Here is a 14,421-nt window from a genome sequence, read left to right as displayed (position 1 = left end):
ACTGCTGAGTTTTCCAAATTTGCTGGCATATTGAGTGCAGCACTTTCACAGCATCATCTTTCAAGATTTGGAATAGCTCAACTGGAATTCCATCACTTCCACTAGCTTTGTTCATAGTGATGCTTTCTAAGGCCCACTTGACTTCACATTCCACGATGTCTGGCTCTAGGTCAGTGATCACACCATCGTGATTATCTGGGTCGTGAAGATTTTTTTGTACAGTTCTTCTGTGTATTCTTGCCATCTCTTCTTAATATCTTCTGCTTCTGTTAGGTCCATACCATTTCTGTCCTTTATCGAGCCCATCTTTGCATGAAATGTTCCTTTGGTATCTTTGATTTTCTTGAAGAGATCCCTAGTCTTTCCCATTCTGTTGTTTTCCTCTATTTCTTTGCATTGATCGCTGAAGAAGGTTTCTTATCTCTTCTTGCTATTCTTTGGAACTCTGCATTCAGATGTTTATATCTTTCTTTTTCTCCTTTGCTTTTCGCTTCTCTTCTTTTCACAGCTATTTGTAAGGCCTCCCCAGACAGCCATTTTGCTCTTTTGCATTTCTTTTCCACGGGGATGGTCTTGATCCCTGTCTCCTGTACAATGTCACGAACCTCATTCCATAGTTCATCAGGCACTCTATCTATCAGATCTAGGCCTTTAAATCTATTTCTCACTTCCACTGTATAATCATAAGGGATTTGATTTAGGTCATACCTGAATGGTCTAGTGGTTTTCCCTACTTTCTTCAATTTCAGTCTGAATTTGGCAATAAGGAGTTCATGGTCTGAGCCACAGTCAGCTCCTGGTCTTGTTTTTGCTGACTGTATAGAGCTTCTCCATCTTTGGCTGCAAAGAATATAATCAATCTGATTTCAGTGTTGACCATCTGGTGATGTCCATGTGTAGAGTCTTCTCTTGTGTTGTTGGAAGAGGGTGTTTGTTATGACCAGTGCATTTTATTGGCAGAACTCTATTAGTCTTTGCCCTGCTTCATTCCGTATTCCAAGGCCAAATTTGCCTGTGACTCCAGGTGTTTCTTGACTTCCTACTTTTGCATTCCAGTCCCCTATAATGAAAAGGACATCTTTTTTGGCTGTTAGTTCTCAAAGGTCTTGTAGGTCTTCATAGAACCATTCAACTTCAGCTTCTTCAGCGTCACTGGTTGGGGCATAGACTTGGATTACTCTGATATTGAATGGTTTGCCTTGGAAACGAACAGAGATCATTCTGTCGTTTTTGAGATTGCATCCACATACTGCATTTTTGACCCTTTTGTTGACCATGATGGCTACTCCATTTCTTCTGAGGGATTCCTGCCCGCAGTAGTAGATATAATGGTCATCTGAGTTAAATTCACCCATTCCAGTCCATTTCAGTTCAGTGATTCCTAGAATGTTGACATTCACCCTTGCCATCTCTTGTTTGACCACTTCCAATTTGCCTTGATTCATGGACCTGACATTCCAGCTTCCTATGCGATATTGCTCTTTACAAGCAGCGGACCTTGCTTCTATCACCAGTCACATCCACAGCTGGGTATTCTTTTTGCTTTGGCTCCATCCCTTCATTCTTTCTGAAGTTATTTCTCCACTGATCTCCAGTAGCATATTGGGCACCTACTGACCTGGGGAGTTTCTCTTTCAGTATCCTATCATTTTGCCTTTGCAAAATGCAAATCAAAACTGCAATGAGGTACCATTTCACGCCAGTCAGAATGGCTGCTATCCAAAAGTCTACAAGTAACAAATGCTGGAAAGGGTGTGGAGAAAAGGGAACCCTCTTACACTGTTGGTGGGAATGCAAACTAGTACAGCCACTATGGAGAACAGTGTGGAGATTCCTTTAAAAACTGGAAATACAACTGCCTTATGACCCAGCAATCCCACTTCTGGGCATACACACCGAGGAAACCAGAATTGAAAGAGACACATGTACCCCAATGTTCATCACAGTGCTGTTTATAATAGCCAGGACATGGAAGCAACTAGATGTCCATCAGCAGACAAATGGATAAGAAAGCTGTGGTACATATACACAATGGAGTATTACTCAGCCATTAAAAAGAATACATTTGAATCAGTTCTAATGAGGTGGATGCAACTGGAGCCTATTTTACAGAGTGAAGTAAGCCAGAAAGAAAAACACCAATACAGTATACTAACGCACATACATGAAATTTAGAAAGATGGTAACGATACCCCTGTATGCGAGTCAGCAAAAGAGACACAGATGTGTAGAACAGTCTTTTGGACTCTGTGGGAGAGGGAGAGGGGGGGATGACTTGAGAGAATGGCATTGAAACATGTATATTATCATATGTGAAATGAATCACCAGTCCAGGTTCAATGCATGATACAAGATGCTTGGGGCTGGTGCACTGGGATGACCCAGAGGGATGGTATGGGGAGGGAGGTGGGAGGGGGGTTCAGGATGGTGACCACGTGTACACCTGTGGCGGATTCATTTTGATGTATGGCAAAATTGTACAATTGTATTGTACCAATACAATATTGTAAAGTAATTAGCCTCCAATTAAAATAAATAAATCTATAAAAAAATAAAAACCAATCATGCCAAAATGGTAAAAAAAAAAAAAAGAATAGGATTACTGATCTGACTCAGAGCTGGAACCAGTGGGCTCTGGCTCTGTACCTGCGGGCTTGTTGGAAATGCAGACTCCAGGCCCCGCCCCACACCCACTGATCCTCAGGTGGTTCCCGTCTGTGTTAACTCTTGACAGGCGGTTGGCATTCTGAAAGGAGACAGACTTTGGTTTCATGGTCCTGATAGTGGTGAGGATCCCAAGCCAGACAGCAATTCAGACGCTAATCAAACTGTCACAGGAAGCAGGACGGTAGAGGAGGAAAGCAACCAAAGGGAGACAGACAACGGATTCGCATGGTACAGCTGAAGTTTTACGGTTGGTCCCAAGGCCTGAGCTTGCAGAAATTCATTGGAACCATTAGAGTAACCACTTTCAAGACTGTAACTGGTCATTTTCTGTGTTGGTCGCACTAGGCTTGCCTTCTTCTCTTATGATTTGAGAAGCGTCAGTTGCATGTGCGAAAGGAAAGCCCTTGGTACTGTTCCTGTGTGACCTTGGATGAGCCGCTTAACCCCCTGCAGCCTAGTCCCTCCAGCTGTAGACGAAACTTACAACTTTCATCAGTAATGGCACAGAGATCTTCATTCGGCTGGAATTTATGCAAGTGCCAAGTATGATGATTATTTAGCTGACAAATAAAAAGACTGTCACTTGTTTTTGAGTGCTTTGTGAAGCAAAAAAACACAAGGATGAAATTATGCCGATCGTCTTTTTTGTTTTGCCTGCTTATGGAGTTTGATTGAACTTGTCTGAATCCTGTGATAAATATGCAACATAACAAAGGATTAAATGAAAGACCATTTAATTACCTGAATCAGAGCTTGTAAAAATGTATATGTGTTCATGGCAGGGGGAGACGATTGGTGTAATTAACACCCCTGAATTTAGGAAAATTGTGTCTGGCAGGAAAATGTGTACATGTTTGGCAAAAATTGAGTGACAGGTCAAGAACTCTTCAAGCTAAGAAGATTTTATCAACAGATGCATTCCCCATCTGCTCACTGAATGCACAGAAATGGAAATCACATTTTTTCTCTGTCAACTGAAGTTTCAGTTATACTCAGAGTCCATACCGATAACTGAGATGAAGAAATGTAGAACAGGAATAATATAAGATGAAGCTATTTTCTATGTGGAATGAAAGATATTGTCAAAGACACATTCTGGGCTTCATTACGAAACTCACACTCATGTTTGCAAAAGGCACAATTCAAAGACACACTACAAAAGCAAATCTGTGCTTGTACCAAAACTCATGTAATCTCAGTGTTAAAAGCTGGCCATTCAGGTGTTATTGGACCATAGGACACCAACACCACAGAAGGATTATTTAAGCCATGTTTGATAAATGTTTGACATTTATCATATTTGACAATGTTTTCAAAATCTGCTATTTTGACATGATGGGGGCTTCCGTGGGAGGAGATCATGTGCAACATTTTTACCTGCCAGAGTTACAGTGACACTCCTGCGTCTTGCAGTGCTATTTAGAGGAAACTGGAGAAAGCTATTTAAGTTCAAGTGAAAATAACAAACTCATAGTAAGAGATTAACCATGCAATTTATCGTTTATTAAATTACTCATGTATCAACAAAGATTTGCACTGTGTTGGCCAAAAAGTGCATTTGGGTTTTTCCACACACTGTAACAGGAAAAGCCAAACAAGCTTTTTGAACAGCTCAATCAATGGCAGGGTTTTTGCAAGGCCTTGGGCTACTATGAAAAGATAAAGACCATCGTACCTGCCCCACCCCTGCCTCACACTGGTCCTTACTCGATTCCTATCAACACCAAGCTGTGTATCATTGTATTTTAGCTCACGCATCATTTTTAGAGAATTCTTAATCCATCTGACTGCAGTTACTCAAAACTTAAGGATGCGCGTGTGCCAAGCCGCTTCAGTCGTGTCCAACTCTTTGCGACCCTATGGACTGTAGCCCGCCAGACTCCTCTGTCCATGGGATTCTCCAGGCAAGAGTACTGGAGTGGGTTGCCATGCCCTCATCCAGGGCATTTTCTCAACCCAGGGATCAAACCCATGTCTCCTGTGGCTCCTGAATTGCAGGTGGTTTCTTTACCACTAAGCCATTGGGGAAACCCCAGACTTAAAGATACAGGACCTTAATCAAAAATTTCAAAAGCTCTGATTACTGCTATGACCATTTGCTCCTGGAAAGATACACACGAGGAAAGGCTGAAACGTGGAGACTCTGTTTCTTCCAATATTAACTATGTCAAAGTGTTAACAGGAATGGTTTACCTCTCCATGCTGAGGCTGAAGAGCAGTTACAGAGATAGCTGGCTTTTATTTCCTTTGGGCTCGGTGTTTCCTGGGTTAATATTCACCAGCGTTTCAACTAAGTTCAGTGACTGTGTTGCATTATTAAATACAGACACCTGAAATTCTGGCATAACACCAGTCTTCTGGGGGATAAACTTTAACATCCATCATATGATTTAATCATCACAACAAAGCCCTTGTTGAGATATGACTCAGGAGGATGAGACGTGCTATCACATCAGTGAAACAAATTAAACACAAAAGGGGAAACCCAGGCTGGAAATGCAGGCGATGATGGTTTCTAGGCCGACAGAAGCTCGGAGGAAACGTGGGTATGGCAGAAATAGAAAAACTGTGGTACTTCACGACTCCCTTTTTAGCGGTAGGGCAAGATCAGCGTGCGGATTATCATGGATGGTTGAGAGCTCTGTTCACACACAGGCGTTTCTACTCACGGTGGAGATGCTGCTCAAAAGAGGGAACGCACTGCCAGGAAGCCTTCTAAACCTCATGATTTGTCAGCTGTGTGGTGTCGGGAGAGAGAGAAGGGAAGAACCTTTAGATACTCCAGAGTTTTGGCTAGAAGACTGAACTACTTGGAAGCACAGATGGTGTTTTCATCGATTCTTCTGCCTAACAGTTGGGATTTTGGAAGGCCGAGAGAAATCTTGGCTAGGAACAGTTGCCCACACACACAGTAGTGGTGAACTGGTTTGGCCAACAGTTTTGAAGACCGATGGATTCTTATCCACTGAAACACGAGAAGGCAGAGGAGAAAGAAGAGGGGAAAGTGAGTAAAGAAAGTGTAACTTAATACACAAGTAAAAGAATAATGTGTATTATTGATAAGCTGTGGTTTCTTTACTATATTTGGAAGTAGCAATAATCAGAAGGCCACTCTAAAACAGCCATGAAGGATGGCAACCAGGGATGGAAAACCTTTGCCAAATTTCAGCGTAAAACTGCTCTGAATAACTTAATTGAATTTGTCACTTGGCACTCTGAATGTAATCGTGAGATATGGGAGTCAGTACACAGAGCAAATTTCCCCAGGGAATCAAAACTACCCATGGAAATCCAGCTTATATCAGGATGTATGACAAAGCAGAAGGATGAATGAAGTCTAGCAGAAGTCTTGGCCTAAAGGGACCTATTTCTACAATTGTGAAGGAAACACAGTAAAATGAAAAGGATTCTTAGTGGTGGGAATGCCACCTGCTCATAAAAACTGGGAAATACCCAAGGATTTGATTCAGGAAATTCATATACAAAAACTTTAAGAGTCTTAATACTTATTTTTAGCATGTTTACATGGGGTAAAGAGCCCCAGTTACAGATTTTCCAAAGTAATTTTGTAGTGGGAATCTTTCCCACATGATAATTAAGGCAAAATCATGAGATAACTTAAACATTGAAGGTGATGTGAGAACCAAAGTCCTTCAAAATGGCAGGAACTGAATTCATTTACACGTTTAAGATTTACTGGAAACACATTGTGTTCTGGGCATTGCCCTGAGTCCAGGAGATACTGGACTACTCTCATGGAACTCAGAGCCTCCTTGGGGCAGACAGCACTGTCTAAGGTTTAAACTGCCCTGTGAGTATCAGTGAGCTGTCAGGAAAAAGCTCTGCAGAGGAAACGTGGGATTAGATGTGTGAAGGCAGAGAAAGTTACCAGACAGAAAGGGACCGAGGAGAAGAGCCCTTCCCAGAGGAACGGCCTTCACAAGGGTAGTGAGATGTGACTCGCTGTGTATTCAGATGGGTGGTGGGCGAGGGGGAAAATGCAGGAAATGGGCCATTACGGGGCCAAGTGGAGACACAGTTTGCAGCGGCCAAGACATGGAAGCAACTTAAACACCCATCGACAGGAATGGATAAAGAAGAAGTGGTATATACATACAATGGAGTATTACTCAGCCAAAAAAGGAATGAAATAATACCATTTGCAGCAACATGGACGGACTTAGAGATTATCACACTAAGTCAGAGAATGACACGTGTCTTATGATATCACGTAAATGTGGAATCTTAAAAAAATGATGCAAATGAACTTATGTACAACCCAGAAACAGACCCACAGACATAGAAAACAAACTTACCGTCACCCAAGGGGAAAGGCCAGGGGTGACTGAGTAGGAGTTTGGTGTCAACACGTACACACTACTTAAATGAACAACAAGCACAGGGAACTCTACTCGGTATTCTGTAATAGCCTGTGGGGAAAAGAGTCTGAAGATATACGTGTGTGCATATAACTAAACCAGCTTATGCACACCTGAAACGAATACAGCGTTGTAAGTCAGCTGTGGCTGCATGCGAAGTCGCTTCAGTCGTGTCCAGCTCTGCATGACCCTGTGGACCACAGCCGGCTCCTCTGTCCGTGGGATTCTCCAGGCACGAACACTGCAGTGGGTTGCCACGCCCTCCTCCAGGGGGTCTTCCCATCCCTGGGACTGAACCCATATTTCTTGTGTCTCCTGCATTGGCAGCTGGATTCTTTACCTCTAGTGCCACCCGCGAAGCCCGTAAATCAATTATACTTCGATTTTTAAAATAGCGATTTAAAAAAAATCAAGACTTGTGAGGTGCTTTGTAATACCAGCTCTGCTTTCTGATGTGAGTGACAGAAGACGTTGAAGCAGTTGAAGGTAAATGGGAAAAAAACTGGTTCATTGGATCTGAGAGATTTATTTACTTCTATTGACCGATCTGCAGCATTCCGGTTTCATGTTGTATTTTGAATACATCTCCTTAAGCGGACTTAGCCTTGATCGCGAAGTAGTCCCAACAACCTTTTTTTTTTTAGTGATCATCTTCTTATCTGTACTGTGAAAAATACCATCCTTGAAAAGTAGAGAAGTTGGCCTTTTTGCTTTCTGCATTTGATTAAGAGTAAAGCCTTTCCTGTTTCAGAATGAATTTTGTTAGCGAGCCCAGCAGGACGCAGAAGGTAAGAGTGCTATGAAGCTCTACCATATTCTGTGTGGCAGGACGTCGTCACCTTCAGTGACACCAGCCTCCATCTGCAGGGGTTGCCATCTCTCCAGTGCTTTGTCCTCACAAAGGGAAAGTCCCTTACCTAACAGGGATTGACTCCCTATGAAGCTTTAATAAGGTGCAGGGGTGTGTTCCCAGTGGCACAGTGACAGCAACCTTCCCTGATGTGAACTGAACATTGCCCTCTAGAGCTAAAGAAGGCTCTATTTCCTTGGGTTCTCTGCTTCTTTTTAGTTCAAGCTAATGTAGTAATTTTTTAATGAAAATGCTAATGCTGTTTACATTCCTGGAGCCATTCAAGATTCTGGAGTTCCCATTCAAAGCTCAGGGCCTCAAAATTGTGGCATAGAAAAAGTTCAGTGTCAAGAATGCGGCCATAGAGAGGTATCCCAACCATAGGAAAATATTGGTTTCTTCTGAATGCTAAAAAAAAAAAAAAAAAATATTTCATCAGCAATATGTCTATTAACGTATTGCCCAGTTCCAGGTTTTCCCTTTTTACAAACCTTTTTTGTTGGTGGCCCATTGATATAATTTGCTGTGAAGAGGCTTGACTGTGCTTGATTGGTCTCTTATTTTTGGGGAGAGAGCATCTTTCTTCAGATTCTCTTCCTTTATAGGTTATTACGACCACTGAGTAGAGCTCCTTGTGCTGGACAGTCATCCTGTCTGCTTATCTGTTTAATAGTGTGTGGATGTTAGCCCCCAGATCCTAATTCACCCCCTCCACTCCCCCTGTCATAACCATCCACTCATTTCCTACGTCAGTGGGTCTATACCTCTTTTGCATATAAGTTGGACCTAGAGATTATCATACTAAGTGAAGTAAGCCAAAGACAAACATATGATACCGTTTATATGTGGAATTTAAGAACAATGAACTAATTTCAGACAGCTTTTAAACATGAGGCTCCTGTTTGCATCATCCATGCTCCTCACAAATTCTGACTATGTTAGCAAAAATCTCTCAACTCTTAACCAGTATTTTCTCTTCTGTGAGGTAAGATACCATAATAGAAAAAGCAGCAAACCTAGAAAGCTGGAATTCCCTACTGAAAACTGTCAGTCACGAAATAAGAGAACTTAAAATGTCATTTAGGGACTTCCTTGGTATCCAGTGACTAGGTCTGCCTTGCACCTAAAATGTCATTTAGGGATTTCCTTGGGGGTCCAGCGGCTAAGTCTGCCTTGCAGTGCGGGAGATTCTTGGAGATCGAACATTGCAGGATGTTCGATCCCAGGTCAGAGTACCAAGATCCCACATGTTGCAGAGCAACTAAGCCCTTGCACTCAGAGCCAGCCAAGGCCCGATGCAGCCAAATATTTTTAAAATGTCAGTTAACCTCTGAGCTGTAGTGTCCCCACTTTACAGATGGGAAAGTAATAGTGTCCTCCTGATGCTCTTAGTACTGTTTGTCGGTCCAGTAGGAAAGTGTACCTAAAAGCATGTTGTATTATTTACTTATTTGTTGAGTATAACTGTTGACGTGTCTAAAATGCAAAGCCATGCTTCAAAGATTATGTCTTTATTCAATGCTAAGGCCAATTGAAAGCATTTTTACTGGGAGCTGAGCCCCGGTCAATTTGATACAGGCATTAACTTAGACAACCTACAAGAATGAATGGTTAACATATCCTTCAAACATCTCATTTAGTATCAACTTTCTCTTCTGAAATTTTGATGGAAGCGCTAATCAACTGAAGATAGAGGCCCTGGGTGAATGCCTGCTGTGTGAGATGCAGAGGTGACTCGTGTCTACTGGGTACTTTAGAACTGAGGCCTGGCAGGGTGTGAAATTGACTACCTGCCATGAAAATTTTGAAACACGCAGACTCTTTCTCAGGTTCATGGTTTCGCTTATTAAAGGTGAGTCTCAGAGGTATCTTTTTTGTTGCCAAAAGTTTTAGATCTGCTGAAAAGCCTGGGCAAGTATTAGATTGAGTCCCTTGAGTTCCACCCTAACTGCAAGGCAGAAATATTTTTGGTCTGGCAATTTCAAGGCAGGTGTTACCAGTTGGTTGCCTGAAACATGGAAAAACCTTCTGGCCTTTTAAAAATGCCTGATTTGACTGGCACTACCTCCTGATGGGCCTGCCAGGGAGAATTAGTTTCTTACTGCAATTACAGAAAGTGGACTGAATGAAATTACTGGGTGAATTAGGAATATATAAGCATGCTAAAAAAAAAAAAAAAAAGTCTGACCAAAACAGCAACATTGGTTTTGGCTTCATTGAAACTGAACTGCTCTTTGGTCTTCTTTATTTTTGACGGTATTTGGCCAATGGGTTCAGCTGCTTGTGCTGGAATTTGTGGTTCACAACAGTAGGATCAAGGCAGAGGAAGTCCTTTATAAAATAGTCTTACAGCAATGAAGCCAAGATGTTATCATGTGCATGAATGTTATGAACATAACCAAAGACTAGAAAATAGGTGTGTGTCCTGCTTTCTGAAATACAGGTTTTCCTCACTTTGAAAAATCCAGAAAAGCTGGATTTAAGTCAAATTGAATTTTCTGGTGGTCTTCCATGGTTAAAAAAGCAGTGTGGTTATTAGGAAAATAAACCCTCCAGTGAATTACAATGTTAGTTCAAGTGTAAAACAGATAATGAGGACTCTTCAGTGTTCCTGAGAACTTGAGGGTCACGTCTCCTTTCCAAGTCTTACACAGACTAAGTGTGTCACCTAGAAAAGAGAATAAAGCTCATACTGCACAACTGGGGTTGTGTCAGTAATTCTGCAGGTTTCTGATACAGTGATTCTGGGATCACTGATGGATCCCAGCCCTCCTGGGTCCCCATGGTGTTTATCTTTAGATTCACATCGCTTTGAGATGTCTGGGGTGGGGGGTGTGCACCCTGGAGCACCCCACTAACTCAGAGGAAGCAAAAGACGCTGTATTTAAGAGGTACCAGAGTTGATGGCAATGGCACCCCACTCCAGTACTCTTGCCTGGAAAATCCCATGGACGGAGGAGCCTGGTAGGCTGCAGTCCATGGGGTCGCTGGGAGTCGGACACAACTGAGCGACTTCACTTTGACTTTTCACTTTCATGCATTGGAGAAGGCAATGGCAACCCACTCCAGTGTTCCTGCCTGGAGAATCCCAGGGGCGGGGGAGCCTGGTGGGCTGCCGTCTATGGGGTCACACAGAGTCGGACACAACTGAAGCGACTTAGCAGCCGCAGAGTTGATGGACCTATATTTCTAATTTTGTCCAAGACGCTCAAATCACTTATTAAGAATGTCAAAGACAAATATCATATGATATCATTTATGTGTGTAATCTTAAAAAAATGATACAAATGAACTTATCTACAAAACAGAAAGAGATTCACAGACATAGAAAACAAGTTTATGGTTACCAAGAGAGAAAGGGGGGAGGAGGGCTAAATTAGGAGTTTACTAATTTACACTATTGTATATAAACTAGAAAACCAACAAGGACCTGCTGGATAGCACAGGGTGCTCTACTTAATGGTTTGTGATAATCTTTAAGGGAAAATAACCTGAAAAGGAGTATGTGTGTGTGTGAGTGCTCAGTCGCTTCAGTCTTGTCCAACTCTTTGCAACCCTATGGACTATATATAGCCCACCAGGGTCCTCTGTCCATGGGATTCTCCAGGCAAGAATACTGGAGGGTTGCCATGCCCTCCTCCATGGGATCTTTCCAACCCATGGATCAAACCCACGTCTCCTGTGGCTTTTGCATTGCAGGCAGATTCTTTACCACTGAGCCACTGGGGAAGCCCCAAATGTGTGTGTGTGTGTGTGTGTGTGTGTGTATTGAGTTTGCCTAAAAGTTCCAGGATGAACTTTTAGGCCAACCCAATGTGTGTAGCTGAATCACTTTGTTATCCATCTGAAACATTATACATCAACAATATTTCAATAAAAAATAATAAAGGTAAACAATTAAAAAAAAAAAAAAAAACCAGACTACATCTCTCCAGGTCTCCTCAGAATGAGGATGGCTTTAGATCAGGTGCTCAGCTTCCTCAGTCACCCTTCCGGCTTGGCTGGAGTTGGAGGCAAAGCCGTATTCCGGACCTTCTTACTGGGAAACCGCCCTTCCCTTCCTCGCGCTCTGAAATCACAGCCCTGCTGGTCTGAGCGCTGCCTTCCGCTCTGCTTTGTCCACGCAGGTAACCACGCTGACTCAGGAGGTCTCCCAGCTCGGCAGGGACATGAAGACGGTGATGCAGCTTCTTGAGCACGTCCTGTCGCCGCAGCAGCAGTCCCGGCTTTGCTCTCTGCACACCGCCTCTCTGCGTCCCTCCGGTTTCCAGGGCGGCATGACCTGGAGCACACACCAGCCCTGTCTACACTTGCAAGCCGCCGGCGCCACCTACACCCCAGCCCAGCTCTGCCAGGGGAGTGTCACCCCCGACAGATGGAGTGTGGGGCCCTCTTCGGCGGGGGGCAGCCCCCAGCGGCTGGGAGCCCAGGAGCAGAGTCCTGCGGGCGGGGAGCTCCGCGCCTCCCCGAGCCTGGATCACGCGCCTGCCCACTGCCAGCTGGTCCAGGAAGGTCGCCGGCAGCTCCTCAGGTGCGTCTCCCCGCAGTCCGACACGACGCTGACGCCGCTGCAGTCCATCTCGGCCACCCTCTCCTCCTCCGTCTGCTCCTCCTCAGAGACGTCTTTGCACCTGGTTCTCCCCAGCAGATCGGAGGAGGGGAGCCTGGGCCAGGGCGCCGTGAGTTCCTTCAGTCTGGAAAATCTGCCGGGATCTTGGGAGCGGGAAGGACGGGCATCGGTCTCCACCGAAGCCCTGGAGAGCTTTCCGCTGGAAATGGTCGCAAGCACAGCAGAAGGGAAGGATGACAGGGTCGTGCGCTTATGAGGTCAGTGCACCTCGCAGGTGCCCACCTCTGCCCGTCACTGCGGGATGCCAGCCTGGGGTGGCCTTGCTTGCCCCTGGCAGCGTGAAGACTGGGCAGACCCGTGGAAAACGGGACCCAGGCCAGGGCAGAACCACCTCCATCCTGCAGCAGATACTTCCTACATCCTAGAGACAAAACAGGAGCCTTTTCCTGTGCAGGGATTAACTTACCGGTCTGTCTGACAGACTTTGGTGAAAGCCCAAAGACCCTGAGGGTCTGAGCAGCTACAGGTCCCAGACGAAGAATGTGTGGACTCATGTCCTGGGTGGCTTTTCAGAAGAGCAGCAAAGGTTTTTTTCCTGAGTGCCTGCGTGTCACTCCTGAACAATATCCAGATTGTGGGCCCTGGGAGTACACAGTTCCTGCTGATCTGCTTTTCAAAAATACAAGACGAGTGGACAGTTATCACTGCATGTCATCTCCTAGACAATCAGTCACACAGAGCCGGTGGCCAGCGGTCAGCTATTGCACGTTATTTGCCATGTAAATGAATATGTCTTTATTTATCAAAAAAAAAGAGAGGCTATTTTTATATCCTTGGTATGAAATATGTATTTAAACTATTTAAACTATTTATAAAGAAATGAATGTTTTCATTTTGGTTAAAAAAAAAGCTTGCTGTTTTAACAAGAAATGCACTACTGTTACGTCTAGTAGATCAAAAATTATTATTAAGAGGATGTAGTTTTGAAAGGAAGCCCACCCCCTTTTATCTGCATGCAGTTTGCAACAAATGTATCCTCAAGCTTCTGGATTACAAAAAAAAGTGAGATCATATTTTATTAATGAGATAAAAACCTCATACCAGACAGAGGGTCTGGTATGGTGGGGGTTGGGGGCAGAATCCACCCTACCTCTGGGGACTCGTGTAAAATCCTGACTTGAGGCTACCCTCACCGTGCCCACATAAATGTTTTTCCTCCAGCCATCTTATGTGTAGTTCTGGAACCCAAAATTGGTCTGGAGAATATGAGACTGCAACTACATTAAACTATTTTGGCCTCACAATGAGGAAGAAAAACTTGAGTGTGTCCTTCCTCTGTGCTTATCTTTCAGGAGAGCTTGTGTAGACCGGTGAACATTCCAAAATGAAGCCAGAATTTCGGAACTCTAACTTGTAAAAGGGCTGCCAGCTTGCTTTGGATCAGCACTTTAATTTTGTTTCTTGAAAGCTCTCAACAGTGCTGTAAGTTATGAAGAGCAGGTGTTTTCATTCTCATTTTGCAGAGAAAAATAAATAAATAAAGCCCTAGCAGTTATACAGCTAGGATGCTGGAGACAGTCTAGGACCCATAATGCTTTCTACACCTCAACCGATATCCAAATTCAGATGCTGGCACGGTAATAATTTAAATGCCTTTGCTTCAGGTTTATTATGGTTAAGAATGTGTAGGGCCTCATCATTTAAGATGTTCTTAGAGAATATACTGAATTCACCTTCTGGAGTCCCCTGTTCCCATTTCCCACTGCAAAGAATAAATAATTTGAAAGTTGTATTATTAAAGACATCTACACAAAGCAAGACTTCTGGTGTGTGACTCTTATACCCTAAAATTGGCTAGAGCAGGAGAAAGAAAATAAAGCTTCTCTAAGAAAAAAAATTCAATCTCTCCTTACCCAAGTGAATGGGAACATTGAGGGAAAAGCAACACGCAGGGT

General features: G+C 43.6%; 1 protein-coding gene across 1 annotated transcript in view; it reads left to right on the top strand.

Annotated features, from left to right (window-relative positions):
- Positions 1 to 12,722, top strand: part of KCNH8 (potassium voltage-gated channel, subfamily H (eag-related), member 8) — a 492,651-nt gene extending 479,929 nt beyond the window's left edge. Inside the window, exon 17 of the mRNA XM_010856748.1 lies at positions 12,024 to 12,722. Within this exon, the coding sequence (XP_010855050.1) occupies positions 12,024 to 12,722 (699 nt within the window). The remainder of the gene's footprint in view (positions 1 to 12,023) is intronic.
- Positions 12,723 to 14,421: the final 1,699 nt, after the last annotated feature.

Source organism: Bison bison, unplaced genomic scaffold (genome assembly GCF_000754665.1).
Source record: "Bison bison bison isolate TAMUID 2011002044 unplaced genomic scaffold, Bison_UMD1.0 scf7180017864374, whole genome shotgun sequence".
NCBI classification, from domain to species: domain Eukaryota; kingdom Metazoa; phylum Chordata; class Mammalia; order Artiodactyla; family Bovidae; genus Bison; species Bison bison.
Note: the sequence above shows the minus strand (reverse complement) of the source record. Positions and strands in the feature narration are given on the sequence as shown.